Source organism: Schistocerca gregaria, chromosome 2, assembly GCF_023897955.1.
Source record: "Schistocerca gregaria isolate iqSchGreg1 chromosome 2, iqSchGreg1.2, whole genome shotgun sequence".
Classification (NCBI taxonomy): Eukaryota; Metazoa; Arthropoda; class Insecta; order Orthoptera; family Acrididae; genus Schistocerca; species Schistocerca gregaria.
The window spans coordinates 380,849,695-380,867,425 of NC_064921.1; the positions used below are offsets into that span (position 1 = coordinate 380,849,695).

At 39.9% G+C, this 17,731-nt stretch overlaps 1 protein-coding gene across 3 annotated transcripts in view; it reads right to left on the reverse strand.

The window, feature by feature from the left end:
- Positions 1-17,731, reverse strand: part of LOC126320553 (vitamin K-dependent gamma-carboxylase) — an 80,321-nt gene that overhangs the window by 33,353 nt on the left and 29,237 nt on the right. For all 3 annotated transcript variants that reach the window (XM_049994012.1, XM_049994020.1, XM_049994027.1), the window contains 2 exons: positions 12,248-12,433; positions 12,009-12,172 (listed from right to left, as the gene is read on the reverse strand). In XM_049994012.1, coding sequence (XP_049849969.1) covers positions 12,009-12,172; positions 12,248-12,433 — 350 coding nt within the window. The remainder of the gene's footprint in view (positions 1-12,008; positions 12,173-12,247; positions 12,434-17,731) is intronic.

The following is a 17,731-nucleotide window of genomic DNA, read 5'->3' on the forward strand; positions in this document are numbered from 1 at the left end:
TAGTGAAGCCATGACACGCACTCCGCTGCTCAACCCGCTGAGGCTCACTTCGCGCGCGCCAATGCCACTAGCCCAATGCCATGCCCGGATGTAGGAATGGAGGAAGAGGCAAGATTGCTGCTGCTGTTGAGCTCCTGCTAAAGGCAGTCGGGAGCAATAGTTGTGGCAACAAGAAGAAGAAGTGGAAGCCTGTGGCACAATTACAGTGCTATAAGTGTCAAAAGTTGGAACACATAGACAGGGAATGCGATGGCGCAGTTGCGTGTGTTAAGTGCGGGAAACCGCACGACACACGAAACTGCAACAAACCAAGAGGTACCGCGGCAACATGCGTAAATTGCGGCGTCTCACACGCCACAAATGCGCGCAGCTGCGGCTATCTGAAGACATAGAAGCAGCAGAAAGGGGCCACCACACATGAAGAAGAAGAAAAGGTGGACACCCCACCCTCCTACTCTAGTAGGGGAAGCGGGCTGCACCACAAAGACAATGTGGACGCTTTCTGCCAAGCACTGCAGGAAGCCAACGACGATGCAATCATCGCGCTCAAATCCACTATGGCGGAGGAGAGTGCGGCCCTGAGAGCAGAACTAGATGAGACGTGTTGGGAAATGACACAACTAAGGGTTTCCCTATACCTCGCGTCTCGCACGACGCTGGATGTGGCGCCGACCCCCACCAGTATAGGGTAGTCGCGGAAACACAAACGACCACCTCTCTGGCTGACGCGGCAACGCAGGTTGCTAGGGAGGTGGTCGTGGAGTCGGGGACAACTACCGACAACAAGGAGACAGCCCCCTCGGAAGCACCCATCACTCCTGTCTCTGCGGAAATGCACACGACAGAGGAGACGCCCATGGAAACCGAGGCAGAAGAAGAAGATGAGCCGTTCGAGTGCCTCTCCCTCCCCAACAAGAACTGTGTGAGGAAGGTGCTCACCAAGATCACAGATCCCCTACGCAACAGCTGCTACCCCCATCACGGCAATCTCTATCCTTTCACGGTAACCAACATCCCTAGCCTACACCATAAACCATATCCGTTCCACTGGGTGTGCGAATCCTTAAACCAGAAGATAAATGGGAGGGAACTCGTATGGCTTGCAGATCTGGAGCTGATAAATGGGCATCCGATCTTCACCGACGAGGACTAGCGGTACATGACGGACCACGCCCCTGTACATCGAGCAACAGACGCCGCCTGTGGACATCTTCCACCTGAAGAAGATCGAGTGCAGGCAGCCCGGAAGTAACAAGAAGAAGAAGAAGAAGAAGAAGCCGCTGGAGGCATCTGGCAAATAATTCTTTCTTTTACAGAAACCAGAGGCCAATTCAAAACCTGAGGAAAAACATCCCTAACAGCGAGGAATTGAGGAGGAATAGCTTAGTCAAGCTTAAATTCCTACACCTCGGGCCAAGGCAGGCCCATCAATATAGCGACAGCGACAGAGTAAAGCCATGAACTGTTACATGCTGCATCACGGTTTTTGGTCTATAGAAGATGACCTGGGATAGTAATTGTGCTGGTTATGATCAAGTGCAACATATAAGTAACTCAGTGAAACAAATCTTATACAAATCTGTTGCAATTTACTGTAGGCCATCATCTACCCAATGTAAATATAAACATTGATCCTCTGAGCAGATAAATAAATAGTTACATAATTAATTTTTGTTTGTTTGAAGGCACTTGTCTGTAATCCTGGTTTCCACTGAAATTCTCATGCCACAGTATCACAGAATGTGTCTGGAGATGCCAAAACAAACTGGCACAGCTCATTGATAAAGTAGAGTATCTCACAGAAATTTGTTTCTTTGTATCAGTCATTTGATCACACCAGCAATGAAAATATATAATGAGATATTGGACAATACAATACAAGATTAAGAATAAATTTACAATATGAAATAATAATCAGTCTTGACTGCAAATTTTTACTAAAAATTAAAATTCATGTCAGCAGTAACCAGCTTCGATCACATCTAGATCATCATTACACAATGTCTTTGGATTAAAAAAAAAAAATTAATTCTCCTTAGAGTGTAACAGGTGCAAAATTATACTATCCACCTGCATACATAATCATAATTAAATTGAAAAGTTTTTATATAATTAGGTGGTGAGCAGAGACAGTGATTGGAGCACTGGCAACTGTCAGAAGACTCCTCTGGCAACTGCTAAATAGCGTCCAAATGCTCCAGAATTACAAAGGGTAAGCTCAACCCATCACCTGCTGCATGATCTCAACAGGAGCCAATGTAACTTCATATACAATGTTAACGTATGCAACAACTTAAAATATCAGTATAGATACAAATAAAATATGATATGAAACATTACACAAATTAAGTAGGCTGTAATAGTAATTACTTTACATTTGCAGAAGATAATTACAAATGTGCATGAACAATCTATAAAATTCATTGTAAGAAGGCTAAACTACCATCTATGGGCACTGCGCAAAAGTTCAGACTGAGGTGTTGAAGCAAAGATAAGCACTGAGATGCCAGCCATTGCCGTGGAGAAGGCAATGTGGAACCTCTCGATGAACAGTGTCAGTGGCGTGGAATATTGCACGCCAGAAATGTAATGGCAGAAGCATGCGATCACTCACTCCAGAGACAGGGTGCTGTTACATCTCTGGCATGCCATATTCCTTGCCACTGACACTACTCATCACGAGGTTTCACGTTACACGCTCCACAGCAATGGCTGGCACCTCTGCACTTATCTTTACTTCAACAGTGCAGTTTGAACTTTCACCCAGTGTCCATAAATAGTAGTTTAGTGTTCTTATAACTAACTTTATTTATTGTTCATGCATATTTGTAATTAACTTTTGTAGATATCAAGTAATCCTACTATGACCAACTTATATTAATGTAATATTTCATACCAACAATGTAGGAAAAGATAGGTTGCTACTTACTGTAAAGACCACATGCTAAATTGCAGACAGGCACAACTTTCGGCTGCAGCCTTTGACAGAAAATGGGAAAAACAAACACACCAAATTCATTCACACAAGCCCACACACCTCACACACACATGACTGTCAACTCCAGAAGCTCTGGCCAGAATGCCAAGACTGAGCCTGAGCTGCCAGAATTGGCAGTTATGTGTGTGTGTGAATGAATTGTGTTGTTTCTGTTTCCCTCTTCTTCTGATGAAACCTGCAGCCAAAAGCTTTATGTGTAAGTGTGTATTAATTGTGGCTGCCTGCAACTTAAAATGTAATCCGTATGGCAAGCAGCACTCTATCTTTTCCTACAGTGTTGATATTCCTAACTGCAGTTTACATTGTTTAATGTTTCATATTGTATTTTATTCATATCTAGATTGGTATTTACAGTCATCACATACATTATCATCATACGTCAAGCCCTATAGGCTCGTGATGAGGTTGTGCAGCAGGAGAGGGTCAGAGCTTTCCCTTTATAGCATTTTGACACTACTTAGCAGTTGTAAGAGATTTCTTCTGACACTTTTTAGTGATTCACTCATCATATCTGCTAACTGCCTAATGGTATAAACACCTTTCTATTTTATTATGATCATGTATCCATATTTTATTTACACAATAAAATGGATCATTTAATTTTGGTACCTGCTATCCTGTAAGGAGAACTTTATAAATTCTTTTCTTTTTTCTTTCATGCCAGAGGCGTGGTCTGATGCTGATATAGACATGACTGAAACCGGTTGCCACTGACATACAATTTTCAGTTTTTAGTAAAAATTTGCGATCAAGACTGATTATTATTTCAAATTATCTAATCAGATTGTTACTTCCCAGTAACATTTTCAAATTTGCAGTACTCAGCAATAAACATCAGTGTTGTGGACTTCTTGTCAGTACCACAATACACATTTTAAATATATGAATGGTTTTCAATGGAACACAGTTAAAGTTGAAATTTTATATCCAATACAATACAATACAACGGAAAGATGGCACTACCTCTTGTTGTTGTTGTAGTAGTAGTTGTTGTTGTTGTTGCTGTGGTCTTCAGTCCAAAGACTGGTTTGATGCAGCTCTCCATGCTACCCTATCCCATGGAAGCCTCTTCATCTCTGAATAACTACTGTAACCTATACATCCTTCTGAATCTCCTTACAGTATTCAACTCTTAGTGTCCCTCTACGATTTTTACCTCTCACACTTCCCTCCAATACAAAATTGGTGATCCTTTGATGTCTCAGAATGTGTCCTACCAATTAATCCCTCCTTTGGGTCAAGTTGTGTCACAGATTTCTTGTTTTCGCAATTCTATTCAGTACCCCCTCATTAGTTACACGATCAACCCATCTAATCTTCATTATTTTGAAAGTTTCTTTTTTTTTTTTTTTGTCTAAACTGTGTATCACCCATGTTTCACTTCCATACAAGGCAATACTCCATACGAATACCTCCAGAAACGACTTCCTGACACTTAAGTTTCTCTTCTTCAGAGATGCTTTTCTTGTCCTTGCCAGTCTGCATTTTATATCATCCCCACTTTGGCCATCATCAGTTATTTTGCTGACCAAACAGCAAAACTCACCTACTACTTTTAGTGTCTCCTTTCCTAATGTAATTCGTTTGGCATCCTCTGATTTAATTTGCCAGTAGCCTTGTTTTGCTGTTGTTTATATTCATCTGATACCCTCCTTTCAAGACACTATCCATTCCGTTCAACTGCGCTTCCAAGTCCTTTGCTTTCTCTGACAGAGTTACAATGTCATCAGCAAACCTCAAAGTTTTTATTTCTTCTCTGTGAATTTCAATCCCTACTCTCAATTTTTCTTTGGTTTCTTTTACTAGTTGTTCAATGTACAGACTGAATAACACTGGAGATGGGCTGGTTTCATTCCCTGTATTTTACCCCTGCTACCTTCTGAATGTCAAAGAGAGTATTCCAGTCAATATTTTTGAAAGCTTCATCTAAGTCTACAAAAGCTATAAGAGTAAGTTTATCTTTCCTTAACTAATCTTATAAGTCGTAGAGTCAGTATTGCCTTACGTGTTCCTACATTTCTCCAGAATCCAAACTGATCTTCGCCAAGGCCAGCTTCTACCAGTTTTTCTATTCTTCTGTAAAGAATTCATGTTAGTATTTTGCAACCTTGACTTAATAAACTGATTGTTCAGTAACTTTAAAATTTCAGCAACTGCCTTCTATGGAATTGGAATTCCTACCTTCTACTTGAAGTCCTGTCACATAAATCTCGCACACCAGATGGAAGAGTTTTGTCATGCTGGCTCTCCCAAAGCTATCAGTAGTTCTAATGGAATATTGTCTATCCCTGAGGCCTTGTTTCAACTTAGATCTTTCAGAGCTCTGTTAAATTCTTCTCGTAGTATCGTATCTTCCATCTTCTCTTCATCAACATCCACTTCCCTTTCTATAATGTTGCCTTCAAGTTCATCTCCCTTTTATAGACCTTCTATATAACTCCTTCCATCCTTTTAGCTTTCACTTCTTTGCTTAGGACTGGTTTTCCATCTGAGCCATTGGTATTCATAGAGCTGCATCACTTTTCCCCAAAGACTTCTTTAATTTTCCTGTAGGCAATATGCACTTTTCCCCTAGTCAAATTCACTTCTAAATCTTTACGTCAGTCCTCTAGCCATTCCTCCATAGCCATTTTGCAGTTCCTGTTTTTTTGAATGTTTGTATTCCCTTTTGCATGCTTCATTTGCTGCATTTTTAAATTTTCTCCATTCATTGATTAATTTAATACGTATTGTGTTATACAAAGATTTCTACTGGGCCTTGTCTTTTTACCATTTGATCCTCTGCTGCCTTCACTGTTTCATCTCTCAAAGCTACCCATTCATCTTCTACTGTATTCCTTCCCCCCGTTCTAGTCAACCACTCCCTAATGCTCTCTATGAAACTATCAACAACCTCTGATTCTTTCAAATTATCGAGATCCATCTCCTTAATTTCCTACCTTTTTCCAATTTCTTTAGTTTTAATCTACAGTTCATGGTTAGAGACCACATCTGCCTGTGGTAATGTCTTAGAATTTAAAATCTGGTTCCTAAATCTCTGTCTAGCCATTATATAATCAATCGAAAACCTTCCAGTGTCTCCTGGTATCTTCCATGCATACAACCTTCTTCTATGATTCTAAGCCAAGGGATCTAACATTCCACACTCCAATCTGCAGAATAACAGTTTTGTTTCTCCTGATGAGCATATCCTCCTGAGTAGTCCCCACCTGGAGATCCAAATGGGGGACTATTTTACTCATGGGATATTTTATTGAAGAGGATGCCATTATCATTTAACCATGAAATAGAGCCACATGCCCTTTGGAAATATTATGGCTGTAATTTCTTGTTGTTTTCAGATGTTTGCAGTACCAGCAGAGCAAGGCCAGTTTAGTTGATGTTACAAAGCCAGGTCAGTCAATTATCCACAATGTTGCACCTGCAACTACTGAAAAGACTGCTGCCCCTCTTCGGGAACCACATGTTTGTTTGGGCTCTTAAAGAGATTCCCTCAGTTGTGGTTGCACTTACAGTACGGCTATCTGTATTGCTGAGACACACAAGTCACCCCGCCAATGGCTGTCTGTGGTTCATTGGGGGCTGGAATTGCCTCTAAGGAAATAATAATCAAGCTAATGTTTTACCTCTTAATAAAAATATTTATCAAGCTAAGTACAGAAGCTGTATACTCTTTAATATAATAGAATCAGTGATACAGCTGATACTCCATAATTGCCACCTGAAGTTATTTTCTATCATCAGTGTTTTTAGTATTTGTGGGTAACTTACTAAACAGCTTCAATCCCAAGTGTATACTTCCTTTCTGGTGTGGAATTGAGTTTGCAGGTACTAAATGTAGACTTGAATTTGCATGTACTAAATGCAGGTTCTTTTGTATTCTTACATTATGAGTGTCATTTCAACAGTCTTGCACACTGCACATGCATGATGGTGGCATGAATAAGTTGAAATTCATGTCAGTTGTTAGTGAGACTTTAGGCATGATGATTGTGTTTGCTGGTTTACAGGGCTTTGTTGTCAGTAATTCAGTTTTAAAATGGAAGCTGGAACTGAGTCAGCTTGGATTCCACATAATTACTAGCATTCCTATATTAAAATTGAAGAACCTAACAGAAACTGATAAAGCTTTGAGATAGGTGTGTGGGAATAATGTAGTGGCTAGTAACACATTATCACAGTGGTGTGCTTGTTTCTGTGAAGGTTGGGAAAGCACTGAAGGCAACCCAAGAAATGGAGGGCCATCAACCGCAACAGACTACAGCTCTCAGGTTATTGTTAATGACATTTTGAGACAGGATTGACAAAAAAATGTGAGGAAATTGTATATGGTGCCAGAACATTCGTCACTTTACATTACAGAATCAAAACTGAAAAGTAGCAGATGGGAAAATCTGCTGCCAGATGGGCTCCACATGAGCTGAGAGAAGAGCAGAAAGCAAGTCACAAAAGAATTGCAGAAGGATTGTTCAGCCTTATCAAATGAAAGGACAACAGTTTCTTAAAAGTACTGTTGCACTTGATGAAATCTGGATATAAGATTCTGACAAAACCTGAAGTCTCCATTGCCACAATGGGAAAGTTCTGACTCTCTTCACACCCCAAAAAAAGGAGCAACTCCACAGATAACATTTTGACACAACTGACGATGCTACCAGTTAGGTGACATGAGTAATCAAACAGTTCAACAACAAAGACATGGTATTTGGAATACAGATGTTGCCAAAATGTTGAGAAGCTGTCATAAGCAAGAATGGAGATTATATTGAAAGTCTGTAATGATATTTTGTAAAATAAAATATTTTCTTCAATCCTATCTTACAGTGTGCAGAACTTTTGAAATGTCCCTCATATGTTTGTAGATTCAGATTTTTCCCATCACTACCTTAAATACCTCTCTTAAGAAATTTCAGTGTTTCAGCTACATTGAAGCACGGTAGTGTTTTTAGTTATCTAAAATAGGCATATGAGATTCTCTACTTTTTTGCCAGTTATTTTTCTTAGAGCTCTCTTTCACTTCTTGAAAGTGTTTCACGGTTTTGATGAGTTTCCTCAGAAACTGATTTGCTATGTAAAGTGTTTAGGCAGCACAGGAAGTCTACTACTGTACAATACTCTACTCTTTATAAATGGGCAGCACAATTTTGTTTCAGCCCCTCTAGCAGCATGCAACAGTATTGTGGTGCAGGGATTTCAATTTCTACCAGGACTGCAGACATGTACCTGCAAAAAATTGTATTACTTCATTTTTTAGGTGATAAACATTTATGACTCACTCTCATATATCTAATAGTACTTCATAGCATCACTGCTGGCACTGCTAAAGTGAGACTATTAGGAGAAGAGAATTTATTGCCAAGTCTGCACATCACAGTCTGTACTAATGAGACCATTATAATAAAAATGTCCTTGGCTTGACTCTCATAATGACACATCTTTTACAATGGTCCAATGTTGTGCCAACATTTGGGGGAAATCTGCACAGTCCACTGCAGCAACTGGGTGAAGTGCATCTCATTCCATCCAAGTATAAAATTTTGTGGCCCAGTGCAGTTCTTTCTAATATGTGCCTTCCAAACATGAATAATTGTAGTGCTATGACAGTCTAAATAGATTAGAACTTCATGAGATACAAAATAGCATTCAGCCATTTTAAACTCCTTAATTTAAACATACAATGTCATCTGAATAGATGAATGGTATATTGATCTCTCAGAGAATATGTATATAATGTAGTTCCTTTTGAAGAGTCATTTTTTATCTGCGTTTCTTGCGGGTATTCAGCATTCTGATTTAGTACTAAGTGGAGTCAATTCAAACAAAGACTGCTCATCAGATTCATTGTCAATTTAAACTATAGTTTTTCTTGTCAGTGATATCTGAAGTGTAATTTTACACACCTGTTTGCTAGTATGCCCAAAAGAGGTTGGTTGATTTCGAGGAAGGGACCATACAGTGAGGTCATCAGTCCCATCGGATTAGGAAGGGAAGTCGGCTGTGCCCTCCTAAAGGAACCAACCCAGGATTTACCTGAAGCGATTTTAGGGAAATCACGGAAAACCAAAATCAGGATGGCAAGACATGGGTTAAAACCGTCATCCTCCCAAATGTGAGTCCAATGTTTTAACCACAGCTCCACTTCACCCAGTAAATTAAACAGGAAACACTTCCTAATTTTCTGCAAAATTAAATTCAGTTGTCATCTGAAAATGCCTAATAAGCCAAAAGACAGTTCATGACAAAATAAATATAATTTTGCAGAACATTAGGAAGTGTTTTCTATTTAATGTTGTTATGTTCTGCCAAGCACTGACAGAAAATTCAGTTAATAGTATAATTATCAGTTCAACAACATTTAATGCTAGGGAGAGCAGAATTTGAAGAACAACCCATATTATGCAAACAATTTATATGAACATCCTTTTTAAGAATCTATTACACATAAGTTAATCAGGTAAAACTAGAAATACCTATATTTTCTATTGTTATTGACAATGATGAGCCAAAACATTATAACCATCTGGTTAATAGCATATTGGTCTGTCTTTGGAACACAGTGCACTCATGATTCTATGTGGCCTGGATGTGGCATCACCTTTAGGTATGTGAGAACATGCACAGCTCACATTAATTTCCATAAATTATGGGCAGATGGTCTGTGAGAGTGGAGCTGGGACTTGACAGTGTCACCACTGGGTTCACGCGAAGTTGGTGGCCAATACATCAGCATTAGTTTATTATTGTGCTCCTCAAACCATTGTAGAATGATTTTGGCCTTATGTAGCTGCAAGTTTTCATTCCCATCAAGAAGACGTCAAGCATGAAGGAAAGCAAGTGGTCTGCAATTACGAGGGTCGGTCAAAAAGTAATGCCTCCCATTTTTTTTCTACTTAAAAAAATTAAGTTAAGTGAAAAATTTGAATTTGGCGCCATTCCTCAAACCTTCTTCTGCAATCCACTGCAGTAGTAACTTTCTGTGTCAACAGGTGGCAGCACAGCAGAAGTTTGTAAGATGGCCGACATCGATGTTCGTTTGAGACAGCGTTGTGTGATTGAATTCTTGAATGCAGAAGGTGAAACGCCCATACGCATTCATGAAAGACTGAAGAAGGTGTATGGTGTTGTGACAGTGGATGTCAGCACTGTTAGACGATGGGTTCGTCGTTGTAAGGAAGCTGAAGGGCAAACACCGTTGACTGACGAAAAGCGGAGCGGCAGGCCGGTGAGTGCAGTGACTCCACACAACATTCAGCAACTTGATGACATCATTCGTGGTGACCGTCGGGTGACTGCAGATGAAGTGTGTCGCATTATTTCTCTTAGTAAAGGCAGTGTGATCACGATTATTAAACAATTGGGGTACTCAAAAGTTTGTGCACGGTGGGTTCCAAGAATGTTAACCGATCAGAATAAAGAGGCAAGGAAAACAATAGCCTCCCAACACTTGCAGCGCTTCCGTTTGGATGGAGATGAGTTTCTGAAAAAAATTGTGACCGGGGACGAAACATGGGTGCATTTTTTTGAACCCGAATCAAAGAGGCAGTCAATGGAGTGGCGTCACACAAGCTCGCCGAGGAAGAAAAAATTCAAAACTGTGCGATCGGCAGGGAAAGTTATGGCAACAGTTTTCTGGGATACAGAGGGTGTGATTATGGTTGATTTTTTGGAGCAGGGATGCACAATAAATTCTGTTCAATACGTCACAACCCTCAAAAAACTTAAAGCACGTCTTCAGCGAGTTCGCCCAACAAAATCAATGGCAGATGTTCTTCTTTTGCATGACAATGCAAGACCACACACCAGTCGTCACACCTCTGACGAGATTGTCAAAATTGGATGGGAAGTTTTGCCTCATCCCCCATACAGCCCTGACCTGGCACCATCAGACTTCCATCTGTTCGGGCCACTAAAAGAAGCTCATCGTGGGATTCATTTTGAAGATGAGGAGGCCGTCAAAACATCCGTGCGTCAATGGCTTAGGAAGAAGAGCTGTGATTTTTACCGTGCTGGGATACATGCCCTTGTTCAAAGATGGACCAAAACTGTAGAGATGGGCGGAGATTACATTGAAAAATGACAAAATGATCCTCAATGTTGTGGTTTTCAACCTATGTAATTGCATTTAAATTTCCTGACAATTAAACGTAGAAAAAAAATAGGAGGCATTACTTTTTGACTGACCCTCGTACATTCACGTGCTCCACAGATATCATGATGCCATCAATAACTACCACGAGACCCATAGAAGACCAGATGACTGTCCCCTTAAGCATGATACTACCCCACTGACCTGCCTTTGTGGTGTGGTGCATGTTTCAATCATTCTTTCACCTAGTTAACTAAAGGCCTGCTGTAACGAGAAACATTTCTGCTGATCAGTGGTCCAATCTCAAAGATGTGATCCCATTGCAATCTTAACTGATGATGTCATCAGGTCGGTATTAGAACATATAGGAGTTGTCTGCTGTGGAGCCCCATGTTTAACAAAGTGTGCTGAATAGTAACTCTAATATACTTGTACCTGTCCTGGTATTTCACTTTGTTGTCAGATCTGTCACAGTTCGCCTCCTGTCGCTTCCACAGTCCAAAATGAGGTGTGAGGTCTAACATCTTCTCTTCTACTCGTAGTTTCACCTTCCTTTAAGCACTTTCCAACAGTACCATGCAAACAGCCAACCAGTTTCACCATTTTTGAAGGCCTGATCTCAAGCACTGTACCATGACAATCTGGCCTTTGTCAATATCACACACATTAGTGGATTTCTCAATCTGGAGCCAATATAATCACTGGAATGATAGCTCACTCCTATCTGCTCTGCTTGTGTACTTCCCTTACATCGCCTACAATGTCAACAGGCAGCATTCAGTCTAGAGATGGGCAATGCCTTTAATGTTTTGGCTCATCAATGTATACAAAGGACAATAAAATTTTAGATAAAATGAGATTTATTTGTTATTACATTAATTCCATAATGCCTCAAACATTATTAATATTAACTGCAATATTTACCAATACTAAAGATTGTTGAATTCATAAGGTGGAATGTTGTACAGAAGAATATAGCATAAGGTCTTGTTTTGTCAAAGAAGAGCCAAAACCCTATTGTTAGATCAAGGAGAAAGCCACTGACATGTACTATCCAATAATCCACTTGCTCTGGTGTTAGTAACAGCCTGTAACCAATACACAGTATTAGCAAATAATGTACAATTTCTGGCTTGATCTACCATACATAAAATTTTACTCACTTGAAAGGATCAAATACCCAATGGTTGTTCAGGTTAGTCATAGAATAACCTTCAATCCAGTCCTGGTCCATTTTCTTCAGTCCAGCAATAAAGTAGACAATAAATAACTGTACTCTGAGAATGGCATAGTTCCACAATGGGACTGGTGAATCATACTTCACTTTACAAAAAACTGCATCTAATGACCTGGAAGTATATGCAAACATAAACAACTGACATTGTTAGTAGTTCACATGAAGCACCAAGTGCAGAACAGTAGAGAAAATGACATTACATTAAACATGACTAGGCAGTCATGTTAAGTCTGAAACATAGTTACTTGATTTTTTCCTCTCCATTTTACTAACACTACTAGTAAGATGCCGTATCATAAAAATTGTTTTGTCAAACTATGGTTCATAACCTCTCACAAAACTGGTCGCCATATCATTCTGACTAAACTGACAAAGACTTTTGTGAAGTCAAGAGGAATTCCATTATGACTATGCTTATAGTTTAAACAAATCTTTAGGTTAAGAGCATAATTTTTCCTATGTATAAAATTTTATTAAAAATAGTTATAAAAGCTACTCATCATATGACACTTCTATTGGCAAAAATACATATATTTCAGGCTTTTGTGCTTTGTGCTGAAAAATTTGGTTTTGAGTTTGGCGCTAGATTTGACTGTCCAACTTCACTTGGCTGTCAGCATGCAATTCCTCATCCCAATTCAAAACAAAAGTGCATCTAACAAAACCTAGTCCTACAAATAGATTTAATAGAAATGTACTTCAAAGGAGAGGCTCTAGCAACACTGTAATTGTGTGCATCATAGTCAAGAACAGGTAGCATGAACTTTGATCTGTGCCAGAGCTGTCCCAATAGCTCAGTGAGAAAAGGTAGCTGTGAGGAATGATATGCAGACTTGCCGATGTTCAATTCATGTTCATGCCAAACATATATTCCTCACTCGCTCTTCAATTAAAGCCTCAATTTGTATTCAATTTACATCTCCACAGTGTGGTATCTTGTGTATTTATTTCTGTAATTATTGCATTTATTTCAACATTAAGAAGTAACATGAATTTCTGACAGACATAAATGACCACTTTGTTTTGTCCATGACACAAGTAATGCCAATAGAAAATACTAGTGGATACAGTATCATCATATATCCAATAAGGTACAAAAAACACGATAGGTAGGCTACACTAGATTGCATATTGTGCTACCCACAACAATTCCATCCTGTACCATTTGATGATCAGGCTTGTCTTCACAGATCAACGTTCACTTTAGAGAAGATGTTCAAAATGACCATCTTGCATTTGCAAGCACTTTTTCACCCACTGGATCGTACTTTGCTGGACCCTGTGCAACACACCTCCATCCATCATTGTCGAAGTGGTATGCATGTGGATATCCATGGGTAGAGTGCTATGAACCTGTTCCGTTAAATGCCCCTACAAACAACAATCTAGTGGATTAAGGTCTGGTGAATGTGGAGGCCAGAACATTTGATTTCCATGACTTATCTGTTTCCCTGGAAACACTTCATTTAAATAGTTATGCACATTCAATCCAAAGTCTGGTGGTGCACCATCATCATGCTGAAACCATAACTGTCACTGTTCACCAAGTGAAACATTTTCTAATCAATCAGGCAAAGTACTGAAAGGAAATGTATGATACAGGGGCACATTCAATTTGTCTGGCAATAGGCAAAAGTCCAGAAGGACTCCTCCCACATTTGTTGTCCACAGTGTGCCTGAAAGCCATTTACGTGGGTGACATGCAGGTTGTGTTCCAACCAATAATGGCTGTTGTGGAAGTTGAAGCTAGATCTGAAAGTCCATATCACTTTATTTATACAATGTTCTTTGTCTTCCATTGGTGCAAAAGCCATTTGGAAAACTGTTCATGTCAAATGTGGTTTCCTAGTCACTGGTGTTGAGTTAATGTGTAATGATCTGGGGGCAGCTCTTCATCGTGCAACACTTCAACAACCAATCTTTGAGAGATCTGGAAATTCCTTCGAATATCACAGATACTTTAGCAACATGGCTGGTGGATGGTTTCAAGAATCACATCCTCTGTATTTGAGGTACAACTAGTCCTTGGATAATCTCTGTCCATTACTCGTCGATGAAGATTACCCATTTCCCAAGGTGTAACTCCAGGCTATGAAAAACATTTTTATTGGGGTGGTACCTTTGAGGGTACCATGCAGCATACTAATGTGCAGCAGCAGCAGCACCTTGGTTATTAAATGCACCCAGCACCAAACGCATATCAACATATTCATCGCTTGAGTACTACATCAGGAAGCCACCCTACATGAACTTGGCAGGACTAGTTATGTTTGTGCACTGCACAGTTAGTAGACGCATGCATGCATGGATCCCACTGCCATGTGAGAGACTATTGTCATATGACAAAGTGACATCCTGCTTAAACACAGTGAGAACTAGGGAACAGATGTCTAAAAATGAAAAAGAAACCTGATGAGGATTTGAGCCATAGCTCCATGCTGGATGTGGCTTTGATGTCCCAGCAGTCTACTCAGTGAGCTACACTGGCTGGTATGGTGGTGCGGCCATATACGCATTCCTCCGTACATTCCGATGCACTGCATGATGTGTCAGTGTGCTAGCTCCCTACTTTCATACATGTGTTTTTAAAATGCACCACACTCTGATTTTGCTAGATAAACTTTTGTCTTGAATCTGGATGAGAGATCACATGCTGACTTTCAAGCGTGGCATTTTTTCTTCACCCTGAAGACAGAATAGAACATTTATTGGCATTTCAGTACTTCCATATAAATAGCTATGTCAGAGTTTAAAATAAAGGCAGGAAGCAGTTATATACAATAATCACTTAGAAGCACAATCACAGTAAGTACAATGTTTCTATAACCTTCACAGGGAGTCTTTTTGTCGATGAAATCTTCTCGGGCTTCCACCCAGGTAGGTGCGTCGAAAATCCGTGATGTTTCAATGAGTGTCATTCTCATCATCTTCTGGTGAAGTGTCAATGGACCAGTTGGGGGGAAGGGGGAGGGGGGAGGGGGGGGGGAGCCGCATGGGGGCAGGCGCGTTAGTCTAGCTTAGAATCACGGAGAGCTCAGCATGGTCGCGCGATTCTCAGCTAGACTAATGTGGCAGGCGACCGGCCCCGCGCGGCTTCCCCTCCCCCCCCCACCATCAGCCCAGTGCAGGTAGGAGGGGTGGGGAGGGATGGCCGCCGTGCGCTGCTGACCAGCTATATACAGAGGACAGCCATGGTCCATCGACACTTCGCCAGAAGATGATGAGAATGACACTCATCGAAACGTCGCGGATTTTCGATGCAGCTACCCAGATGGAAGCCCGAGAAGATTTCATCAGCAGTATACACCGGGAATGCCTACATTCACAGTTTTTTGTCATTTGTGGATAATGCATTTCACAGCTCTCAATTCCTAAGAATTTGATAACTGAATAGATTTCATTGTGTACAACTCTAAGAATGCACTGTGTCAGAATTAAGGAGGTCATCATTTGAACTATGTGTCTGACAATCTAAGCATATGTCAAAGTGCGCAGCTGTAATATGACTGCTCATGCAAAGTACAGTTATAAATATGAATCATGTGATCAGGCAATAGCAGTACTACCTGTAGCTATTTTCCTCCTGAGGATGTAGAAGAGCCTCTTGAAGGAATATTGTGGGGTAAACATCATATGCACAGACTGAGAGAATAATTTCATTTGATGTTAGATTGCCGCATTGTCAACTTATAACCAAGACATCAGTATCTTCACAAATATCTGATTTATATTGAAGACTTTTTTTTATTGGTAGAACTCAGTACTTATACAGTATAAGATAGGGCATACAAGATGCTAGTGTGACCAATTTTAGGGTATTACAATGTTTTGGATCCTTGACAAGGAAGCATGACAGAAGACACCAAACAGATTTAGTGCTGGGCAGCCAGGATTGTATAGTTCATACATAATACTTCAGCATGTCACCACTGGAGTCAAAATAAAATAGCACAGCCCATTGATAAAGTACAGTATCGGTGCAATAATAATTTTTCGGCATTTGAAGATCCCTCACTTAATAATCATTTCTGAAACATGAGTTAGCTGATGTCAATCTTCAAGCACCTGCAATTCAGATTTTTCAGAATTTCTGTGACACTCTACTCTGTGTTGAACAAACCATTTGTGCTGCCCTTCTTTCTATACTGCCAATACTCATCTTAGACCAATTTGGTACAGGTTCTATGCTGTGTCTTCACTATCAAGAAATCCTTATGACAATTGATATGCCGTATAATTGCTCTTCTGTCAATAAGCACTGGTGTGAAACTGAGTCAAATGATTTTCAGATGTCAAGAAGTACTGCATCTACCGGACTTCCCTGTTCCCTGGCTTTGGGGATTTCATCCCAGTAAAGCATGAGGTTGGTTTCGGATAACTGTTTTTTTCAAAATCCAAACTAGTTGGCATGAAGGTCTTCTGTTTGAAATGCATCATTATGTTTGAGCTCAAAATTTGATCTAAGAGTCTACAAATAATGGAGGTCAGTGACACTGGATGGTAGCTATCTGGATCACTTCTGCTGCCTTAGTTGTAAGTGGGTGCGAATTATGTTTTTTTTTTCCAACCACTAAGCACAGTTTTTTTATTTGAGAAATATATGGCACATTATGGTTACGAGAGGGGCCAACTCAGCTTCAAATTCTCTATAGAATCCGATAGGGATTCAATTAGGCCCTGGGGCCTTGTTCAGTTTTAGAGACTTCAGCTGTTCCTTGAGCCCAATGACACTTAATAGCTACATCACTAAATTTTTCAGTAGTGTGAGGATTAGGCTGTAGTAGTATCTCTGGATCTTTCTTTACAAAAGGAACAGCTGAAACAAGAGTTTAGCATTTCTGCTTCTCATTTGCTAGCATCAATCTCAGTTCCTGTGTCATGCATGAGTGTATGTACATTAACTATGTCACTATCAAGAATTTCTTTGGGTTTTTTGAGAGGCTGTCAAAAACATTACTCCACAGTAGTCATCAAAGGCTTCACGTATAGCTGTTTCACAGTAAAATGTTTTTCATTTAAAATTCCTCTAAATATAGCCCTCTGCTTTCTTTTACAAAGAGTGTCTGGAGAAAGTATCTTTAGAGACTGTATCATGGAAGGTCTCCCCATTATAATATGTTCTATGAGGTATACTTCTATTCAGTGCTTGGTCAGCTATTCTTTTAAAATTCATCCACAATTCCTTTAAAGTCCCTAGCCAGAGGTGAATGTGCCTGCCTGAAACACAACACTGCTTCATCTTTATCTATTTCACTGAACATGTAAATCTTTTTATTTCTCTGACCTTTGTAATTTGATCATGATTATTGCTACAAATGCATCATGCTTGCTGGTACCATTTTTGTTTTGTGTATCATGAATGAGATCAGATCTATTTCTAGTCATTTGATGTAATATATTTGTCATGAAT